General features: G+C 39.0%; 1 protein-coding gene across 1 annotated transcript; it reads left to right on the forward strand.

Annotated features, from left to right (window-relative positions):
• Positions 1-306: 306 nt before the first annotated feature.
• On the forward strand, positions 307-23,780 carry opn5 (opsin 5). Its single transcript, XM_044048459.1, has 7 exons — positions 307-394; positions 3,534-3,674; positions 11,365-11,484; positions 20,380-20,550; positions 21,082-21,416; positions 22,594-22,838; positions 23,699-23,780. The coding sequence occupies exons 1-7, from the start codon at positions 310-312 to the stop codon at positions 23,763-23,765; spliced, it is 1,164 nt and encodes a 387-aa protein (XP_043904394.1). The 5' UTR covers positions 307-309; the 3' UTR covers positions 23,766-23,780.
• The last annotated feature ends 474 nt before the right edge of the window (positions 23,781-24,254 follow it).

The raw sequence follows: 24,254 nt of genomic DNA on the forward strand, positions 1-24,254 counted from the left end.
CTCACTGCCATTTGCTATGTGTTGTGCTGCTGAATGTTGCTTTCAGATGTCATTACATTTTAATACATTTGTTCTTTTGTTATTGTTTTGGTTGACCCCAGGAAGCAGAAATTGCATACTGCGTTTTTAATTGCTTGAATCGTAACATTTAATTACACTTGTTTAAAAGAATGTTAAGTGAGTGTATCCTTTTTATTTTTTTTACTGTAGTGAAAAATCCAATTTGTGGGCAGTGAAAGCTGCATAGCTGTTCAGGAAAAAACCCGACTGTGTTAATTCATTTTTGGTAGAAAGATAAAGCTAATCCAGATGTCAATGTTTGCAGTTTTACCTCGAGGATGGAATCAAGGGAAAACAAAACACCATGAGGCTGAATTAATAAACCAGCTGTCAGGTATTAAACATTTCTTTGTGTGTTTCGTTTTATTTTCTCATCATTTACTTTCAGGGCTGTGTCATCTTTGTCTGACAAACGTGAGAATGAAATTCACATTCATTATATGACAGAACAAATTATAAAAACATATATTTACAAAAGGTTTGATAATTACTTTTATCTGACAAGTTTCAGAAGAATATAAGCAATGTAAAGCAATGGCCTTTATTCTTGATTAAAGCCTGAAATTGACATGTTAATTATGCATTCTGGTTAATATCAAAGCATTTCTCCTATTAAATAGTAACTATCAAGTATTCAGCTCAGTCACAGTTTCATAAAAGCAAATATGGGACCCTCATGAAAAGAAAAGAGATACTGGATAATCAACAAATGACCTCCTTTGCACATTTTATATGTCCTTATTAACACTTCTAACAGTCACTTACCTTAAGATTCTATAGAAACTGAATATTTACATTTATGTAAGGGTGCTATATCCTCCAAATAATGAATAGGATCATTGGATCAATGGATTTTTCATTTTCTTAATGGAGGATCCTATAGGCACTGGTTCAAGTTTAATTTATAATTCCGTGACCACATTTAAAAACTATGAAATTGAAAGGTTTTGGTGATTGTTGAATATTACCCGTATGTATGTTAGACTGTGTGTGCTGCACCAAATTGTACAGGACGGGATGAGGGAAGAAATGAAAAGAGCATGAAGAGCTGAGCAAAGGGTTAATGGATGAAGTCCAGCATTTCACGTCAGCCTGTTTTTATGCAAATGTTCAATTTGCACACTCAGAAATGTCTCATTTAAGTTTTAACAGATGAAAAGGTTGGCACATCTGTAAAAGGGAGATGCATATGAGTGCAAAATTAAGGAGGTTTAGAAATCACATGAATGAAACATCCCTATAGCTCAGTTGACAGGTGGGTAGAGGTCAGGTAGAATTTTGCCCCGGTTCCATTTAGAGCCCATATTTAAAATGGTATCATAGAATACCATACTATACAGCATTTCCTGTTACAATAGTTGGAGAGCAGCAAATTACATTGACTGTAATGGAATTGCTTTTTGTACACTTTGTAGTCTCAAAATCTCACAATTTACAAATTGTATTAAAAAAATGTTTTAATTGATTGAAATTTAATTGATTATAGATGCATAATATGACTACTGGCATTTGACACCTTTAATGGTTGTATTGTTTGAAAATGTTTGATTGGATGATAATTCTTAATTCTTCTTTTTTTTTGCCACATGTCGATATGTTTTATTTTGTTACTTAACTTATTTATAAAGGTGTTCCTTTCATTGAAAGCAATAGTTTGATATATGTATATATACAAGTTAGTCTCTCCTATTTATACACAGGTATACAGGAGAGACTAACTTGTATATTTTACATGAGCTATCATTTTAATTACAATTTACTTAAGTAGGTTTTTAGAATGGTAATGTTTACCTGCCCTTAAGTAAATTCAATAAATGAATACTACTTTTACTTGAGTAGATCATTTAAATGATTTTTCCACCTCTGCCTGTTTCCTTGTATAAACAGATAAACAGAGCTTCATTTCACACTGTATTAAAGGCCAAGATGAGGTTTGGTAACAGGTAGTGAAGGAACCAGCCTAGAGTGTCACAGCTTGATTACCTTTAAGTATCAATCTTGTTTTCTGAGAAAATTTAAGAGTGGCATGGGGACCTGAGAGAAAGTGAAAGAACATAAGTAAGAGAAATGTAAGGAGTGAGGCCATTCAGCAATTCACTGGCAAAGCAAAGGACGTTGACACTGGTTCTGAAGCGACAGATATGGACACACTTCCAAGATGTATTTCTAAAGAAATAGCTTTTTTATATCATCATTGAACATTTAATTTAGTTACCTTACTATGCCACGACAGTGTAACTGAGCAAACACACCACTCGCACCATAAGAAACCTAGCAACTATATAAAATTGACATAGACTGTGGATAAAAAGTGGACATCATTTTCTAGTTTGTAGGATGTGGCTAACCAAGAAGCAACAATTTATTGAATAGCCACTACTGGCTGATACCAATAGATGCAAAAAGACCTCAGATTGAATGGAAGATGGGAAAATGTTGGGTTGCAAAATGACCCTAGAGATATTTTCTCACATCCTCTTCAATACTGTAGAACATGATGTTATTTTATTCTTGGAACAAGTGTCTTTCTGCATGGAGTTTGTGTGTTCTCCATGTGTGTGCATGGGTTTTCTACAGGTTCTCCGGCTTCCTTCCACAGTCCATGCAATATGGGGATTAGGTAAATTGGACACTCTAAATTGATCATAGGTGTGAGATTGAACGGTTGAATGGTTGTTTGTCTCTATATGTCTCTGTGATTGGCACACCCCTGTGGAGGATAAAACAGTATAGAAAATGGATGGATGTTCCCATTTGGAGGAAAATAGACGATAAAGCATGGCAGATATCGGTGTGATTGACAGCCGGGATCATCCAGTCGGTGCCTTGTTGCAGGTGCAACAATCTTGAACTTTCAAAACAGGATTTTACTTTGCAACTGGTGCACTACATCCACGTTATATATACAGTCTAAGACTGGGTTGGGACCCAGAGATGGGTTGTGGAAGACATGTTTTGGGTCCACCCCAAGTTTCCCAACCGTGTAGATGTTAAAATACCTTTTTAATTAACTTACCAAACATTTCTTAGAAATGATGTTTGGGAAACACCAGTCTATGGTTGTTACACCTGTGCTTTTTCATTATCACATGTTAAAATATGGTCTCCTAACCTTAACTGAGGGGCGTGTTTTCACATTCATCATCCTGTCGTACAGGGAAGCTGTTGCTGCCCCTTCTGTCACTAAAGAGAGTGAGGCTCTGTTTACTCCTGTGACATCTGTTTGTGATTGCTGGAGTGGACTTTTGGAATTATAGAGGATGCAGCGTTGTGGATATTGGCTCATGAATTATTCTACACATGCATGTATGGGTTTGTGTTCCAGTTACTGTATTTATGCGTATAATCGTGTCACGATGTGTCCTGTTTACATAATACCACTGAGTGTGTGTGTATATGAATTTTCCATTTCTTTTTTTTCATTTTGAGGAAAGAGGTTAATTGTTTCTGCAACCCTTTCCTCCACTTCACAGGACAATCCCCACTGATGGCAGTGATGGAGAATGAGACATGGCCCTTGTATGCCTCCCATCATTTGCTCCGTGGTGACCCCTTCGCCTCCAGACTCTCCAGAGAGGCGGATATCGTCGCAGGTTTTTACATCTGCATCATAGGTCAGTCTGTTGTGATTGTGGAAAACATCCCTCTCCTATCATTTCACTGAAAGTGCTTCTGCAATCAAACTTGATGTGGGTGTTCAGGGAGTGTGATCATAAGAAGAGTCATGTGGCATGTGTTTGAACTTCTATATTGATAACTTTTGATGAGGCCTTTCAGGAGCTGTGGAGTTCTGTTATGACAGTTGGCTGAGCTCCCTCTTCCCTTTTGTTTTCCTTGGATGCAAATCTTCTTAAAAAGCTGCTGTGACTTAATCCGAGCAGGCCTCATTTTTGGCCATCACTCATCAGTTGTGTGCCGTTATGCCTCCTACAGTATAGGCATTTCAACAATCTTATAAGATAAATCAAATGGTTCAACAAGAAATCAACTATGATTCATGCGGTGCTAATATCCACTGAGTTATTATCATTTCCATCCTCAGCTGCGACGCATCATAAACATGCACTAGTAGATGATGAATCAAACCTTGGCAATCGTTGTGTTTATGTGTGCAGAGAAACATCTAAAGGAAATGCAGTGGGAGGGTGGGATGGGGAAGTCAGATACTATAGTACCTGACGTGCAAGTATAACAGGGTCGACGATATGCAACGCATGCAGCAGGGCCGGCTCTTGGCATAGGCGATATAGGCGGTCGCCTAGAGCGCCATCTGCTGGAGGGGCGCCACAAGGCAAAAAAAAAAAAAAAATTTAAAACAATGAAAATAAAAATGATTTTCTATTCCCAGTCGCCCTCATTTGTGTGTTCTCTCTTGAAAATAATAAATATTAACAAATGAATAAACAATAATGTTCCTAAAATATGGTGCTGCTGAATCACATGACGGGTGACCTCAGGGTCAGAGCAGGGATCAGAGGTACTTGAAAGTTGTTTGCTGTTGTTGTTCAAATTAAACATGTGTGATTGTTCATTTGGCTGGTGTAATTCGTGTGTGTGTGTGTGTGTGTGTGTGTGTGTGTGTGTTTGGGGCACGGAGAGCAATCTCGCCTAGGGCACAAAATTAGGTAGAGCCGGCCCTGGCATGCAGCATGTGCATGTTGCTATTTTATTGGCTAGTCAGTAGACTTATGCTTGTATGACTTTTTAACACTTTAGCACTTTCAGGTATTTTTAGATGATGCGGCTTCTTTGGTAATTTTTTTTTCTTTTCTACTTCTTCTACAACTACTACTGTGATAAAAAAAGAAAAGTATTTCCTCAAAAGTCCCTTGTAATGTACTTATTACATATTAAACACCAACACCAAGACTTCAAACATCAATATTGCACTGAGCAATGTCTTGAGCAATGGCAGAGAATAAAGTTGTAATCTTTTAAATTTGAAGCATCTCCAACTATTTAGTATACACGCTGACAAAACATTTTTCAAAAAGCCTAAATGCTGCGTTCTTCTTTTCTTGTATGTATGCAGACAAGTGTGTAAAAATGAATCCTATCTTCCTTTTTTGTAATTTCTTAATTTAATTTGGGTTTCATGATTCCATGTAATTTATTTTCTTTTAGTGTGCAGATGACAGCAATTATACAATTAAACGTCCAAACAAATTACTGACCTTTCCTGGCTATAAATCCTGGATCTTAGAGACAGGATGAGGCAGGAAGAAGGACAAATCAGGTCATTGTCATCACAACCTTTTTTGGTTATAGTTAAAGTGCAATAGTGACGTACAGCTGCAGCAAATCATGATCACATTCCACTCACGTATGGGAAAGTGCATGTTCTGCCTAATGAGGCCATTTCCTGTTTGTGTTGATATTACTTTTGTTACCTCTCTCTGTGAAGTAGCACTGGGTATTACAAAAAGGATTCAAATTATCTAATATAAACTCCAGCTAGGGGGAACATCTACCATATAACTTTAGAAAAAAAACAAAACAAAAAAAGACTTGTATAAGCCATTAACTGCTGTTTTCCAAAACTTGAACAAGTATATTATTTTATTTGACTACTACCTGTCTTGTATAAAGTATCTTAAAGGGATACTTGAGTAAAAGTACAAGTATCTTACCAGAAAATGAAAAAGCCCCCTTCTGCCTCCTTCACACATCACACCTCTCTCCCTCCCCCTGCCTCTGCACCTCCCCCATCTGGCACCCCTGGAGAACTGCTTGGACACTGTCTCACCTCCCCCCCTCCCATCCAGCCGTCCCCTACACCCCCTTCATGTTCACCATATACACCTCAGACTTTCAATGACTCTGTGTCATGCCACCTGCAGAAGTTTTCCAATGACTCTGCGGGGGTGGGGTGTCTAAGGGATGGACAGGAGGGGGAGTACAGGACAGTGGGGACCTGATTCTGAATGTGACCAAGACCAAGGTGATGGTGGTGGTGGAAACTATTCTATTCTATTCTAAACACTGTTTTCTACGCCCATGTTTTGTTTGCATGATCATAATTAAGGGTCACATGGTGGTGAAGTGACTAGCATTGTTGCCTCACGCAATACAAAAGGTCACCTGTTTGGATCCTGGTTCTACCAAGAGCCTTTCTGTGTTGAGTTTGCATGTTCTCCCAAGAGCATGTGGGTTTTTTCCTCCCATAGTCCAAAAATATGCAGATCGCAGTAATTGGACACGCTAAATTGACCACAGGTGTGATTGTGAGAAAATGGTTGCTCGCATCTGAATGCTGGCCCTGAATTAGTGATAATTACTTAAATCAAAGAAAGACTAAGAAGATAACAGCTGGAGAACAAAACAGGAGAATATAAACAACATAATCTTTACTGCAGCTGACAAACACAAGCAACCACGGCTGAGCCCTGCACAAGCTGCTGGTGTTTTCCTTTGAAGACTGAGTCACAGGCCTTTGTAGGGCACACATGCACATACTTCTCTGCGGTTTCATTCCCGCTCAGCCACCACTCATCCTCTGTGATGAGATGAGATGCCACCACCACCTATACATGAAAGAGTATTTCCATCATACTAATATATACTCAACTTTCTGTATCTGTCTGTTAGAAACTGTTAGATGCGATTGTGCACATCGTCCAATTGCTGCATTTCCCCATGTGCTGCTATCAGGACCTGACCTGTCATACCTTGATAATACTACATTTAGTACGTTGTCCATGTCTGTATGGAAATGCCAACATGTATAATCACATTCATGGTCAAATTAGTGTTTGTATGTGAATACAGACTAAATAAAGGTTGCCCAAAATTTGTTTGGGGATCCAAAAGAAAATCGAGTGGAACCCATCTTTGGGTCCCAAAAAAAAATTGCATGTGAAACACTGTCGCAAAAAAACTTCTATTAGGTCATTACATATACGTACGTGAAGGAAACTTGGTACACACGTTTATTAGGTGGGGACGGTCAAAAAAGCCGATGATGACTTTCCTGTAAATCCTACAGGAAGGCCGCCATCTTGGTTTGCACGCCAAATCTGAGACGATTTTCGTCCTTTTGCACCAATGGTATTTGAACGAACTTGTCCTAGAGCTTTCATGTGATCATCTTTAAACTTGGTGCGGTTACTGTGGACAAGTTCAGGAGCTTGCAATGCTTATGGTTAGTTAAAGCGTCACATGGCATACGAGATAGGGGGCAGCAAAGTAACACACAACAAAACTCTTATAATTTTGTGATGGAAGGTCCGATCTCAACCAAACTTGCAATGCTCGATGATGGGCTATTGCTGGAGATGTCTATGCAAAAACCAATTTGCAAAAACCAAGTTTGAAAATATCGCCTCCTCGTGGTGGCAGAAAATAAACAAAGCCAGTAAACATGGTTTTCTTGGTCCACCATGGTTACTGGTGGATGTTTGCTAAATGCAGAGAACATAGAGAGGATGTGCGCTTGGTGTTGGAGCTGAATCCCAGATATGGAATCAGAATTGTGTCAATAATCCAGTGCAAAAAACAATGATTCACAAACAATGTATGTGATTTCACATGCGCAGATATTAACCATCGCACAAAGATAAACAATAGACAATTCTTATTGTTAGGTGTGTCGGGGAGATGGGCCGCAGGACTAGGATTGAGTAACCCTTGTTTAAGCCTAAGTATAGCCTAAAAAAACCTCACTCCCTTGCAATGGTTGTAAATTCAAATTCGGAAAACTTTATATATCCCTGAGGGGCAATTCAAGGGCAAAAAGTAGCACATTGTGGGACACAACAAAGGACACCAAAGAAAAGTGCAGTGGAACAGTGTGGCCGAGTACATAAAATACATATACACATCATTACACTGAGGCCTGTATAAGGTCAGTGACGAGAAAGCCATATGGAGATGTCCCACGGAAGTCGAGCCTGCAGTCTATTCTCATACAAAGCTGGACGTCTTGTTAAGATAAACAGCCACAAACCGGGTAGGAAAAAAAAAAGCTGCTGAATGTCCTCCATTGTTGTCTGTTGTGTCACGTTTGTATCACTGACATCGGGCACAGCACACACTTGTGTTCTTTTTGTCGGTCAAAGTGGCTTTAAAAACTAAATGCAAATGTCCCCTTTCACATTACACTGACATTTATTCTCTTTCATTAAAAAAACCCCAAAACAAATTCATTGACAAATTCACACGTCACTTATGAGGAAACCCCTGTCAGGCTCGCCTGTGTGTTTCCACTGAAAGACATAACACATCAAAGCACATTGACAATGTCAGGCCATCAGAATCAACCCAGTTGTTATGGAAAGTGTCAGTTCATTAGACGGTGGCTGACGAGGTTCTTTAATAAGTGTGCGAATGCAGAATGATGATGAAGTAGAGGGGATGGTAACCATGCTGTCACACTTGCATCCTCAACACTCTCCCTGTTTTCCCTCATTATAGCCTGTGGTGTCTCGTGTACTAGAAATGTCAGGACTCTTTTATTGTTTATTTTTCACTCCCCTGTATCATGATGAATTGATGGCAGGAATGTTGCTGCCAGTGGTTTCTGACTGACTGACTGACTAACTGGCCGACTCATGACAATGTTCAAGCCTGAAGCCTTCACTTGTCATGCTGCCTTCATGGAAGTTCCATCGACCAAACAAAGACCACAACTAAGAAGTATCGGAGGGCAGATACAGTATTTAGTGGACTTAGTCATGGTCTTAACATTAATGACATTAGTGTTATATTGACAGTAAGCTATTATTAAAAATGTAAAGATAAACAGAAAAGAAGAAATGTAGAGAATTTTTTTTAAAAGACGACCTGACGTTAACGCAGAACTATGCAGGATTTTTACCTAATTTAATAGCTTCAGCGTCATTGTGATGGCTAAATGGTCCTAAAAAAGGATGCAAGGAAGAGGGACGGCTGTTTGACCCTTTATTCAAAAGGGGACAATCGAAAAGTACAGAAGCATTCAAAACAGAGCTCCAATTTATATGGAAAATATAATGGAAAGTAGATTATGTACAAATTTACAAATGCAACACATCATAAAAGAGAAAGTAGCATCCTTATTTGAGGGGATCGGGGGTTGTAGTGTGGATACAATTGACCCAAGTCTTTCTGTTTTAATGAGGAAAATGTTTGTTACAGTGAAACAGAAAGTATGCTGGACAAACATGGTACACACACAACACTAAAAGCAGCACAAGCGCATTTGCCTTAAGTTATCTTGCACTAAGAACCAATTGCAACATGTGCTGCTTATCTATTGTCTCAGCATTGATGCTTCATTAGTGTTGAATAAAGAACACACTGTTGTGCTGTGATGGAGAAGATTTCCATGGTTACAAATTGCTAGCATTTTGAATGAAGAGCTATTGTTACTAAGATCTCTGGAGCACATCTAAAGAGCAATTTTCTCACTAAATGAATACTTGAGGAGCACTTAGCCCTCCTCGGGAGATTTTGTTTGTTTTTGCTAATTTAAAATGCGCTTCATCATAATAAATTGATAGGTTGCGAGGTTAAAGAAGGACAGACTAGAGGAATCATAGGGATATCCATGACCCTATATTGAACCTAATTGCAGATATTTCTAATTTATTCACAGACTAAACAGCATAACTACATATTTCTATTTTTCCTACACTTGCCTTTTTAATTTCTTTTAACTCCACAATAATTTTCACATGTTTAAATTGCAAAGCTTTTGGCAGAAAGTCAGTGGCTTGAGAGGTGACAAGAAGGTTCAGGAAAATTGCTGTTGCCATGGACAAGTGTAATAAGATTTCCACCACCTCTCTCAGCTTGGCAACAGGAAAGATTCAAAGAAAGCATGTGCATACACACTGCTCCACAACAGCGAATTATGAAATATGTATGGAAATGTTAATTTTGTTCAGATTTTGTGATGATCAGTCACATTTGTTTTTGTCTTACAGTGCTTTGGGTGGAAGGTAACAAAATTAACTCTCCAAATTGAGTTGAATAGCTGATTCTGGAGTTTATTCTGGTTTGCCATGTTTGTAAGTCCATGATGTGTTGTGACAGGGCTTTCCTTTCTGCAACAATGGCAGCAACATGAGTGATGAGTGTGTGAGTCTTAAAGTTTGTTTATTATTCTTCTCCTGTGGTCAAAGCTATGGAGTTTATTTTCTGCAGTGGACACAGACTAACCTTTAAATCTGAGCAGCACTGTGATTTGGATGTTGTGAATGTACCTTGGCTGGAGAGTGAATCAGGAGGGCGTAATGTCCTTCATCATTTGGAGTAGGATTACCTTTAGATTTAGTTATCTGCGGGAAAGTGGTAAAGAAAGAGTAAACAATCTTGAGCTTTAAAGTCTAGCTGGTTGAGCACTGTTATTTTGGATCATGTACCATACAAATAATATCTTGTGATCACTTCACCCTGTCCTTTCCAACTGTGTTGTAGCACCTATGTAGCTGTCAGTTTGCACCGAAAACATTTGTTTGTTTATTGTGGACTGCAGTAAAAAACATGGTGGTCCAGTATGGATGGGCTCCATATAGCCGACACGGTTGTTGATATGAATATAAAAGGATCATTCTGGGGTAATGAAAAACAATAATATTAGAACTACAATTACTGTAATTGCACCTACATTTTACATACTGGAGTTTTATGCCTGAAGCTGGACCTAGAAATGGCTGCAGTACTCAATTAGGCACATTTTGTTGTAGGTAAAAAACTGTAACTAATTCTACACTTCTAGTAAACTAAAGCCCTGTTTCCATCATGGTACAGCTTGGTTTGGTACATAATGTTATGGACTGGAATGGTAAAGCCCTGGATTAGGCTTGCGTCATGACTGAGAACAGTATGGTAGGCAGGATGTGCGCTGTGTGTGGTCACGTCAGTGGGTTACGAAGCATGATGTCGTACCAACAAACAACAAACAACAACATTGAACAAGACACAATAGCCAACAACACAATGGACAACAAAGGAGGACATCCAGCAGATCTTTTTTTCTGCACAGTTTTGTTCAACCAAACATCAAGATTTGAATTTTTAGAAAATTTAGAAACATCATCGCAAAGGAGTGACACTTTTCTGACGCCCAATCAGTTGACTGTCATGGGTCTACCTCCACCTGCACCATACTGTACCATAACAATGGTATCTCAAGGAAAGAGAACCAAAAAGTAGAACAGTTGGGGTTATTTTGGTGCTGTTCCTCATGAAAATGCAAAAAAATACATACATACTGTAGCGAACCGTTCCACTCAATGGAAACACGCCATAAGAAATCTCTGTCTACTGAATGTGTCTAAGAAGAAATAATATGTTCTAAAACTTTCTCTCTCTCTCTTTCAGGGATATTGTCTGCAACAGGCAATGGCTACGTCATTTATATGGCCATCAAACGCAAGACCAAGTTAAAGCCTCCGGAGCTTATGACTGTCAATCTAGCCATTTTTGACTTTGGCATCTCAGGTACTGTACCCTGTTTCAGCATTATTTCACTGTCATGTATAAAGGGCACAACATGGTTTAGGTTACAGGACATGTCACAGGTCATGTACAAAATGGAAAGATTGAGTATGGCATTAAGACACAAGGTAGTTCTACTACATCAGGTCATTCGCACGCAAAGATTTCAAAGCAGACTGGGGTGTCGAGGTGTGCTGTTCAAGGTCTTTTGAAGGAGCATAAAGAAACAGGCAACTATCTCTATACACAAACTGTCCTTTCTTGACCAAATATGGCTTTGTATCTTTATATTCTTGTTATTCATATTGCAATACTAACTTTTGGAAATTGAATAGTTTCTTTGACTTAAGTTTGATTGCAGCCTCTGGGAATGCTTTGACATTCAGATTTTTATCCTGTCTTCTGTCAGCACTGGACTGGGTTAGGGTTAGTGTGAACTGTTGGGTCTCTCTCTGCTCTCCATGATGTTGTCTATGCACAGTGTCTTGAGATAATGTACTGTATGTCATGATTTGGAACTGTACAAATAAAATTGATTTGTCACATTATAGAACACATTTTTCTCATCTAAGATTCACTTATTTATCATGGTGAATGCCATCAGGAGATGACTTTACCGCATATCACAGACCAAATTGTCACATTAAACAGGTCTTCATCATTTTTCCTTTGTCATCCGTCCTAATCTTGCAAACGTAATGTCGCAAATATCCTGTTAGAATTTCATCAAAATGTTTTCAAGATGAATTGATATTGATTGTCATCATCTGCCTTTCATCTCAGCAACACCATCGGGGAAACCTTTCCAATTTGGAAACATATGTTCACTGAGGTTTACAGATTATCTGCTTTCATCAATTTTGGTGGACAAAGTTAATGGTCACGTTGACCTCTCAAACCAAGGTCTTTTTTTTACCTGCAGAAGATTAAATATATTTTTTGTAAAATTGTGTAGACTACAGTTGGTCAGTTGATCCTCTCACCTTCTTCCTCATGAGATGTCAACAAGGTGACATAAGTCACTCCCCCCCCCATAGCTATAATCCATGGATTTATTAAATGAAATGGTACTTTAATCTTCTTCTTTAAAGCTTTTAGATTATACGTAAAAATGTGTAAAGATTATCCTCTAATGCAGAGGTCTCAATTATTATTATTATTATTATTATTTTTATTTTTTGATTTATTATTTATTTATTTTTGATATTCATAGATTCATTTCACTTCATAAATATTTTTATTATGAATTATGTATTGTGAAAAATAACCCTTATTTTGAAGATATGTTGAATATTGTCGGAAATGTTGATGGAATATCATTTGACTGGCCCCTTCTTACCAGACTTCAAACAAACTGTGCCCCCAAGTCATTTGAGTTTAAGATCCCAGCTCCAGTGTTTGATGCAAACAGAATTTAAAATCGGTCAGGCCATAAAAAAAAAATAAACATTAGTGTAGCACAGTGTTACATCTCTAACAGTGCACAGTGCTGACAAAAGTGATCAATCAACAGTTACTAAAGTTGCTGGAAAACAAGAACATAAGACTAATCAGATCTGTCTAATTAATCACCTCAGCTGCTGCTGTTCCTACACTATGCAGCTCCAAGTTACCTGGATGCAGTCTTGTCAGACTACTTAATAGAGAGATATGTACTTTAACTTTATGAAGTAAAGTAAAAACACAAATCTAGAGAAAGAGAGAAATAAAGACAGAAGAGGGGGCAACAGCAGAAAGAGAAGCAACATACCATGAGGCTGCACTGTCTTGGTAATTACTGAGAAGTCCATGTGCGCAATAAAAGTTCTCCACTGAAGCTTTAAGGCCTGTTTAACCTTTCTGAATGAGATCATTCTCAATGAAAACTTTCTAGTGGGTTAAATGCTAAATTGCTTGTAAACCTTATCAGACAATGGGTTATTTTGTTGTTTAGGCTTACAACACTATGGTCTACTGAGAGGAGGTCTGATGTGTCTCATGATCTACGTCAAATCATTTGCCACACTTTAGTGTGTTTAATAAACGCAATGAAGGAGAGCTATATATGAGAGAGTCACCTGAAAAAAAAAAACATACTATGCATTGATTCTGGTGTTATTGCACATCTTGATGGATGATGACCTGTTTGTGCACTGCTATGGGCGGTCATCAATGGCTAAGCCAATAAAGAACAATCAGCCCACGCCATCTCCCCCCCCCAAATGAGAAATCGACCAAGGTAAAGGCTAAATTAGTAGCTAGAGTCTGAGCCATTGCGTGGTATATAAAGTGGTGTAATGAAGTAGGTTCATTACAGCAGTTCATTTCTTGTATCCGACTTCTGCTTAATTTATTTTCTCATTCTGCTGGTTTTAGTGTTTGGGAGAGAAAATAATCATTTATTCAGTCGAGGCTGAGCCATAATACTTTGAAATGATTTCATTATGATATGGCAACAGTAATATTCATGACACTGTTTCACATAATGTCAACATTGATGACGAAGTAAGAAAAGAGAAGGAGTGAGGAAATGCTATAAAGCCATGAAGGAAAACACCGAAGAATAAAAAAGCAAAAGTGCAATGGCAGAACAGCACATGTGGCTAGCACTGTTGCCTCACAGCAAGAAGCAAGGTTCCCCCATCTTGGTTGACATCAAATTCAAGGACTTCCCAGGATCAATATCCTCATATGCAAGGAGTGAATGTGCAGACACAGATGAAGATGGGAGGGCAACTTGTCAGAGCTTTGCTTCGCCTTTGGCATCCACTTTAATTGATTTGCAGCACACTCTCTTGGGATCTTGGGCAAGTTAGTTTGTAATTTTCTTTGGTGAGACAGAGATCTTGGAATTTTCATTTCCCACGCATCATGTCATTTGCTCTCTCTTGCTTGACTCATTGTTTTGCACGGAATCTCACGTCAACAGTGGCGAGAAAGACAGTAGACAGTGTCCACATTACACCGCTAGTAATTATGACTTGACGTTTGTTCTGCGTAGGCCTCGTCTACGTACATCAAACAGTAGGTTGGGTCATAACAAACAAGGGAGACATTTACCTAAATATCAACTTAAGTTCTTTCTTGCAAAAAATTCAAGCACTTTCAATTACCCATTTTTATATAGGGCAATTTTCAAAAAGTTTCAAGGGCCTTGAAAACATTTTTCAAATTCCCTAACTTTCAATGATTATAAGGACCAGTGGGAACCCTGAAAGAAGGTTGCTATGTGAGCTGGGATTGGCACCAGCAGCTCCCCAACCCACATGTGGAGGAAAAAGTGGTAGACGATGGTGGGATAGCAGTATGTGTAAAAAGTACTGATACTGTACAAGTGTGTAACTTGTACAGTCCCACTATGGTGTGAGATGAAGGTACACCAGCTGCATTTTCCCACAGGCATCTCCAACCTGCAGATTGTGAGGGGGGAGACATTAAAAATGAATACTCAATATTAAAAGTGTCTGGATTGTGGGAGCAGAGGTGATGCATAATTGATGAAGCGCTTACATAACTCACCAGTATAACTGGAGTGAGATGCCTCTACTAAACTGCAAAACAAACCGTTGTCTCTCTTCATCAGCCACCGTCACCCTGTTATAAAGCTCTTAACTTATCCTTCCGTGCACATTTTGCCTTTTGATCCATTACTCTGTGATTACTATAGCCTATTACCTCCATACTATTATTATATTGTTACTGTACTGTAAAGTGATCCATTACCAATAAACCTACCTGGTTTGCTTTGTTTTGCCTCGCTGGTAATGCTAACATTCATTATTGCCTTGAAACAAAGGCAGTAAACATGTCATATTGATCCAGTGGTGACTACAAGTCCAATTCCTTTTTCAGACATTTCTGAAGAATTAAACATTCGTTCATAATAATCGATAATCGAATAAATCTATACAAATTTATATCACGTTAATGAAATACAGTCACTTTTTTTGCATTCTTTTTATTACTAATCAAGACATGGTGGGAGTTGCTTTACAATGTTAATATGGACATAAACACAGTTGTGAATTGCAAAATAATAGAAGTAAATGTGATAAAAGTTCAAATTCTGGTTGGTTCCATGGTCTTTCTGTGAGATTGCTTGTTCTGTGTGTGTGTGTGTGTGTGTTGTCTTGTTGTGTTGTTAAAAAAATAAATATCTGATGTAGCATGATGGAGCATCCGTGAAACCTTTTTAAAACCTCTCTGACACTGACAGTGCTGACAGAACTCATTACCTCCCTGTGACTTTGGTTAAATTAAAAACAGCACACACACACACCCACACAGTAGTTATAATCCTTAGAGAGCGATAAAGAAAATGCTGCACTTCACTGTCATAATCTCAATAGAGACGATCCATAAAAATTACTGTTGGGTCAATAAAAATGAACGCTCCTGCACAGTCAAAGATGCAGCAGGCAGAGGATATGAGAATTGTGTTATTAAATGAATGAAAAGCTTGATCAGTACCTGCTTGCATCTTGATGGACAGTACATATGCTGTTGGAGGGCCAACAAATGGACTCTGAATAGTCAGTAAAGCTATTAAAGGAAACTTAAAAAGGTACAAGTTGAGATCATACTTGATGTCATTCACAGTGCCATAATCCTCACTAATACATTTCTGTGAGACCTGTCTCTGTTTTTAAGCCTTCACCAGGCTAACCATGACGCAAGAGCATCTCCCTGGTCTTGATGAAAAAGATAATGGACTAAAATTGTGTATGAAAGGTGATATATGGACTTCTGTCTGCACTTGAAATATATCACAGATAGGATACATATGTTTTCGGTCGAAAATAATGAATTTAAAAAGACCTTAATAAGTCAGTCATGTGAAATATTAGTGTTTTTCACTACATTAGAAAGTCACTACTGTTAAGTTATTGAAAGTGCTTTTTAATCACGTCAAGTGATAATATCCTATATTGTCCCATCACGAACAGAAACCTTCAGTGTTTAAAATGATGAGTGCATGAGTAGGTTGCCATATTTACCAAATTTCGAAATAAAATGAAGAGAGCAGTCTAAAGAGAAAACAATAAATAAATGATCCTTATGACACTGTATTATTTTTCACCCATTGAATTAAATGGAAAGGGCTTGTGTAAAAAGTAATATACCAAATGTTATGCCAAAAAGTGATTTGTGGCTCCTATATCTTGTGACTTAAGGGTTAATTTCGCTTCAAAAACACTTGGTTTCATTTTAAAAAAAAATATAGCCCTCTGGCAGACTTTCACTTTTTGGCATGACAATACAAAGTGCATGGTCTACTTCCTTTCCTGCAGACCCTGACTTGTGTCTTATTTTCATTATGTTTGCCGTTTTATCGCAAAGAAAAGTCACTGGTAGGAATTAATTTGAATAAGAGCAAATCCAAAAAAACACCTTCCAGATCAGGAGATTTGAAATCCATTATGATCATGAATATTTTCCATTACTGATATTGGTTTTTGCCACTCAACACTGATTACTGATGAGATCACTAAGCTGGTTGATTGGGTCGCCCTGTTTTTCATCTAAGTCATTTCCAGTCCACTGGCTGGATCACATATAATGCACTGTTCCTCGGGAGTTGCCAGTTTTCTTTTAGGCTCCACTGTCAGGGAATTTATTTCTTTTGACAGTAACACTTTGGTGAGAATGCGTGTTGAAAAATGATGGCCTTATTTGAATAAAACACCCCATGAATATTGATGAGGATTAATTGTAATCGTAATATTTATTTGGAGGCACCGACATTTCCGGAAAAAAAAGAAATAGCTTGTCACGTTACACAATTGTGCAAGTCCCTTAGCTGTGATGCACACAAAGCAACAGCTTTTGACAGCCACATATCGATGTCAAGGACAGGGAGAGGTTTATGTGACAGACTTCTTAGCGTATTTCTGCATTTTGGCTACAGTTTAAAAAAAGGTCAAATGGAGGTGCAGTGCGCATTTCCCCACTACGTCAGAACAGTATGGTTTTTATTGTTTATTATTAGTCTCGGTAGAAAAGGGGAAGCTGCTTGTGCCAAGGTTGGAAGCTATAAGCAGAGAAAATGTCGACCTTCTGGCTAAAGTACTGAAGTCGAACTTGCTTTATAATTGGTAAATAGTTTTGTATTTGTATAGCACTTTTTTAGTCTTGATGACCACTCAAATGTGCAGTTTGCCATTCACCCATTCAATCACACTTTCCTGCAGTGCATCGACGTGTACAGCCATCAGGAACAATGTGTGGTTAAGTGTCATGCCCAAGGACAGATCGGAATGAAAGACAACTCGCTCTACCACTGTGATAAAGATGGTAAAGCTTTGAGGTTTGGTTGTTTTTTCTAGGTAGTGTAGTGATTTGTGTAGTGCCAAATCACATGAAAACCAAAAAACCTGCTCTTCTGACGTGTCAAAAGTATGCCAAGTCAACCATATATGGTGATATGACCTCAACTGTAAAGAGTTATTGGCTAATCAGAAGAGTGTGGCTACATCGGACGCCATTACACAACTCGCTTTATGCAAACACACATTGTTGGCTCATTATGTCTCATCATGCATTCCTGCCTGGTCTTGGTTTTGATGTTAATGCCGCATGGGCTTTGGCGCCACATGGCTCCTGGCTTGTCCGACTCTACAGGAAGCTAAAACACACACACACAGGTTTGTGCAGCTATCCTTTTATGGACTATTATCTGCATGCTCTTATCCCCAACCTTCACCTAAACATAATTAAGATCTCAGCCCTAAACTTAACTTGTTCCTCAGAAATGAGGTTCTGCCTCATTAGGAGCAGGTTTTGGTCTCCATGAGGACCGGTCCTAACAAGATCAGTGTTTATGGCAGCGAAGTTCCTAAAGAGGCAACAAATACAAATACACAGACACACATTCTTATTGTGGTTTTCTGCATTCACTCTTATTTTCATTGGAAGGTTCTCCCATTTAAGTAGATAATGTAATACTGCAATCCTTCGCCTGATAATAACATAGCTGTCACAGTATTTACACTTGCTTAAAAGGTAGATTTACCACAAGAATTGCTACTACAGATTTGCATCAATTTAAACGATCAGCAGTCGAAGCACTGACTCTCCCCATTTCAAGTCCACTGTATGCTGTTCAATAATGAGTCACTCATGTCACAAGCTGCCACAAGGGCTGTCAAAGAGATCATACATTTAGAATTTGAAACACTGGTTAGAAAAAAAAGAAAGGAGCTTTTGTAGTCACCACTACAAGGGAATTTTCTGCCTGGTGCATTTGACTTTTTCTCAAGGAAGGGATGCATGTTGTGGCTTAAGCCTTAAGGTTTTAATGTACTATTTCCTTCTTCTTTTTTTGCTGATGATTCTGTTTAAAGACATACAGATAGCGTTTTTTCTGTGCATCAGTGACACATATGTATATATACACTGAATATACATATATACTGTATATACAGTATATGTGCACATATATAATCTAAGTAATATAAGTAAAATACATAAAACTAAGCAAATATTTTGTTACATCCCACCACTGCTGTGTACATAAACATACATAGATTTCTATTTAGATTTTTACGGGTTCCTCCCAAAGCCAAACAGGAAAAAAAATATTTATTGAAAAGCCATGAAGGGGTGGTTGTAAAAATGTTGCTTTTTTTAAAAAAAAGAAAATTAGGTGGTATTGAATGAAAATCTATTGGAAAATGAATCTACTTCTCACTTGATTTAGCCATGAGTGCACCCAATGGCTACTCCCAATTACAGAAAATAGACAATAAAGCATAGCACATATACACTTCATGGACAAATGTATTTGACAAGTAAGTATTGAATTCAGGTGTTTCAATCAAGCTTTGGGCTCTTTTGGGCCAGTGATCTTAATGCTTCAGCATACCAAGACATTTTGGACAATTCTATGCTTCCAACAGTTTGAGGAAGGCCATTTTCTTTTCCGACATGACTGTGCCCCAGTGCACAAAGTAAGGACTATAAAGACGTGGTTTGAAAGAACTTGACAGGTCTGCACAGAGCCCTGACCTCAACTTCATCGAGCACCTTTGGGATGAACTGGAACAGAGATTGTGAGCCAGGCCTTCTCTTTCAACATCAGTGCCTGACCTCATAAATGCTCTACAGAATAAATGGACACAAAGTGTGGAAGCTGTTATACTTGCGATAGGGGGACTAACTCCATCTCTCCAAGTGGTGTGCATGTATTTGTTTAGGTCATTACAGTCCATGCTGATGTAATTGTCAGGTGTCCAAATAATTTTGTCTATATTAGCATACGTGGACACCAGTGTGATTGACAACTGTCCAAGAGTGGCCTGGTTGCAGGATATGTCTGTGTACTACTGCTTGAAAAAGGGCAACATGGTGTCCATGGGTGATGTCACAAGCAGTGTTCACTTCACTGTGCCTCAATGCAGTGTCATCTGAACAGAATTGTCTGACACATTGTTTTCCGAGCTCAGCCAATTAAACTGGGGACTCACGCTTGCAGGTCCAACATGAAATGAGCGGAACTAGTTGTCGCAGATAAGCATGCGTGTCACAACAAAACAAATGAAATTATTCATTTCACAGTCCGTTGTAATTGGTCACCAATGAAGAAGTCATGAGTGCAGGAGGAGGAGGTGGAGGGTTAACTCATTTTGGAGCCTTGTTGCTGCTGCTTGAGCTCTCCATTGAGGAAAAGCCAGAACAAAACAAGGAAATGGAACTGAAAATGCAGTATGAAATAGCTCCAGTACAAGCAGATCCTGATTCTATGTGTCATAACTGATGGAAGAATTTAGGCAATGGAGATAATGAGATTAAGAATTTTCCCTTTGCTTGTTTTATTTAATGAGTAACTTTATTATTTCCTCCCCTCTTTCCCTAAACCCCACTCTTCACCATTCCATTTTTTCTCTTCCTCTCTGTCCTTCTTCTATTCCGTCTGTGCAGTGACAGGAAAGCCCTTTTTCGTAGTATCCAGTTTCTCCCACCGCTGGTTGTTCGGCTGGGAGGGCTGCCAGTTCTACGGCTGGGCGGGCTTCTTCTTTGGTTGTGGGAGCCTCACTACGATGACCGTGGTCAGCCTGGATCGCTACCTGAAAATCTGCTATCTACAATATGGTAAGTCAGCATCCCCTTAAAAAGGGTTTTTCAAAGGTTTGATTCAGGTTTTGTTTGGAATGTATTTGCATGGTACTCACTCGTAGCTCAAATGCACATAGATATTTAGCAGCTTCTGTTCCAATCATCAAGTTCAAGTAATTTTTGCTAGGTAGGTTATCTGAGAATCAGGATCGAGATGATCCTCAAAACTGCATTGAAGGTCAAATTGAGAAATCATAAGGTCGGGTGGAGATGGTTTGGATTCATTGCAGAAATTTTCATTGAGAACTGGTAAGGTTTGGAGATAAAGTAAGAGAGTCAGCGTTGAGCGTAGAGGAGGGATAGTGAAGGTTCATGGATACTGTAGAGGACATGAGGAGAGTTGGTGTAACAGAACAGGACAGGGCAAGATGACAGCAGATGATCCACTGTAGCGAGCCCTAAAGGGATAAGTTGAGTCAAAGACTCCAGGAATTTCACAATTTGATATTAAAAAGTTATGCAATTATGGTTCAAAGTCAATCAACGCTCCTTTTCCTTCACTTTCAGGCACATGGTGGAAACGCCACCACACCTTCCTGTGCCTGGCCTTTGTCTGGGTGTATGCAGGCTTCTGGGCCACCATGCCCCTCATCGGCTGGGGAAGCTACGCCCCAGAGCCCTTCGGGACTTCCTGCACACTGAACTGGTGGCTGGCACAAGCCTCTGTGTCCGGACAGAGCTTTGTCCTGTCCATTTTGTTCTTCTGCCTCGTCCTCCCGACTGGCATTATTGTCTTCTCCTATGTCAAGATCATCTTCAAAGTCAAGTCCTCGGCAAAGGAGATCTCACACTTTGACGCCCGCATCAAAAACAGTCACAACCTTGAGATGAAGCTCACAAAGGTGGGTCAGAAAATGTCATAGAAATCTGATGCTTCTCATGGCAAAGCATTGGCTAGAATTGCATAGCATCACAACAAGAGCGAAGTGAATACTTCGAGTCCCGCCAGCTCTGCTGCTATATTTCTGTTGGATATTGCAGCAGAGCTGCATAAATTCAGCAGAATTCAGCACGAGCGGGAAAGGAAGTAGGAAAATAAAACATCCAGTTTACTTTTCCGATTGGGTGATAGGTCGCTAATTCAAGACAGAAGTATGAATGAATGCAATCTGCATTTGCATCATCGATTCAAAGATTAATTTATTTGCGGTGACTTTTAACAATTATCTACGGTGGCCGACAGGGGCAAACGCACTGGAACGACCCAAAACACATGCAGGAGGAGAACGAGCTGCATATTCACAAATGCTGCGGATTCCCAAAACACCAGCAAGTCCCAAAACGCCAGCAAGTCTCAAAACATTTGCGTTTACCCCTCTTGGCCGACAGAGACGACAACAGAAGCAGACTCAAAAACGGAAGTGCTCGGGTCTGTGGGATCTTGTTTTCGTGCAGCTATACGACCAGCCGTTAAGATGCTTAGGGACTACTTAATTGTTATTTCATTAAAATACCTTTATTAAGAGGTTATCCAGCTATCGTCAAGCTATCTGACACTTGTTTCTCTGTAGTCAAACTACCTGACGCTGAATTTTAACTCACTGATAACTCCCTGCCCACTTTTTGTAGATTTTTAAAATCAGGCATTGGGCGGAGTCAGGTTCAGAACAGGGGTTTAGTTCCTCTTTAAATAAATGTCCAGGGTGTACTCCGCCTTTCACCCTATGTCAGCTGGAATAGTCTCACGAAAAACAGGGAGAGTGAGTAATGAATGATTTTGTTTTCAAGGAAGAATCCATAAATTGTAAATGGCAGTCCAGAAGAAAAGTATAAAACCCCTTTATTAATTATCGAATATCTTTAAAGGTTAAAACAAATGCATTTCCAATTAAGTCTTCATTAGCGCTTATTTGTGGTTCATACAACTGCTTGTACAAGAAAGCTTTTTCTATGGACTTTGGTGCAGAGAATGGCAAGATATAGTGGCAACATATTCTGAAAGTGTAGTGTAGATTCAGTACCTCATACCACTACACTTAAAAAATGTAACCTCCAAATTAATGCTCTCTCTCCCCTCAGGTGGCAATGCTGATCTGTGCGGGTTTCTTGATAGCTTGGATCCCTTATGCAGTGGTGTCAGTGGTGTCTGCGTTCGGTGAGCCAGACACAGTGCCCATCGCTGTGTCTGTCATTCCCACCTTGCTGGCCAAGTCCTCAGCCATGTACAACCCCATCATCTACCAGGTCCTGAACCTGAAAAACTCCTGCACAAAGTCCTCCTGTTTTAAGGCCCTGAAGAGACGCAGACATTTTAGAAAGTCAAGGTAAAAGATGTTGTATTGTATTTTTTAATTGCTGCCATTATGTTTCCTAATCACCAGTTTATTTACCGTGGTGTAGTTAACTGACAAGACAGATGTGACCATTATGAACTGACACTTTACTTTTGGCATTTTTGGCATTATTTTTCAGTAATGGTGAAATAATTTCATGCTGAATCCTCACTGAAGTACAGTGTTTACTGGTTTGTTGGATAATTTGTCATTAAAGATTCTGCTCCTTGATATAACATAAGAAAAGTATTTTCTTCATATCACAATTAGGAATAACTTTAGCTGTTAGATGCAATGTATTGCTGCTGCTGCAGCTGAAATGAAAGTCAGGATTACGTCTGAGAAGCCTCCTTTTTCATCTCAGAATTCCAATTTAATCCAAGAATTCTGGTTTATTTCTTTTTTATTTAAAAAATGTTCACATATGACCCTAATCCTCTGCCATATAATTGTTAGTTTCAAACCACAGTGTAATTAAAAAAAAAAAAACACTTTGTGACTTCAAATTGAAAATAATTGTATTGTCATTGCATTGAATGGAAACGTTGATCTATTTAAAAGCCACATTTGTTGTCAAGGCTGTAGATGAATGAGCTTTGAACTGAATCGATTACTACAGACAGTGCAGAAAACATTTCAAAATAGTTGGTCAATATAAAATACAATATTTTTAATTATTATTGAGGAACAAGGCCATCACCACAATGTTCCCTGGACACATACAGTAAATGTCCCCTATGTACATCTGGTATACCATGCAGGAACGCATTCATTGTTCTCGGTGCAGATAAGCAAAACATTGTTAGTGATGCCTCTATTCTGTTCTCTTGTGTCCCTCATATTCTCTTCAGATTCTGCACCATTTCAGGCACGATAAAGGACACGCCCCCAGCCAAAGAAGCTCAAATTGAGATATGAGAGAGACTCTAGACTGTGTGCCCTCCTTATCTCTTCTACTTTGGACACCTTGCCTTGTTCCTTGACCCGAGTGTCGTGCACGTACCCAATCACATGCTGCCTGCCTTCTGCTACGAGTCACAAGCTCACCTTCAGTCTTGCTGTTCGTATTTACGTCCACACTGGATTTTCCGCACTTTCCCTCCGCAGTTCCTTGCCTGGTCTTCTCCAGAAGCACATATCTTCCTTCATCTGTGGAGCTTGGAGCTGTGTTGTCTTTTACGGCCGCTGCAACATACAAGTGAGCGGTTGTGTGAACGTCTTTCGTCTTTCAGTATCACACACACACACACCAAATGAAAAAAGAAAAGAAATGCTACTGGCTGACTTGATTTGTTGTTAACATTACATGTTGCAATTAAGTTAAGAAATTGTCTCCAACCAGTTTTGTAGATATATTTTTCTGTGACTCCATATATATAAATATAGATATATATATCTATATATAAA

This window comes from Solea senegalensis, linkage group LG17 (genome assembly GCF_019176455.1).
Source record: "Solea senegalensis isolate Sse05_10M linkage group LG17, IFAPA_SoseM_1, whole genome shotgun sequence".
NCBI lineage: Eukaryota > Metazoa > Chordata > Actinopteri > Pleuronectiformes > Soleidae > Solea > Solea senegalensis.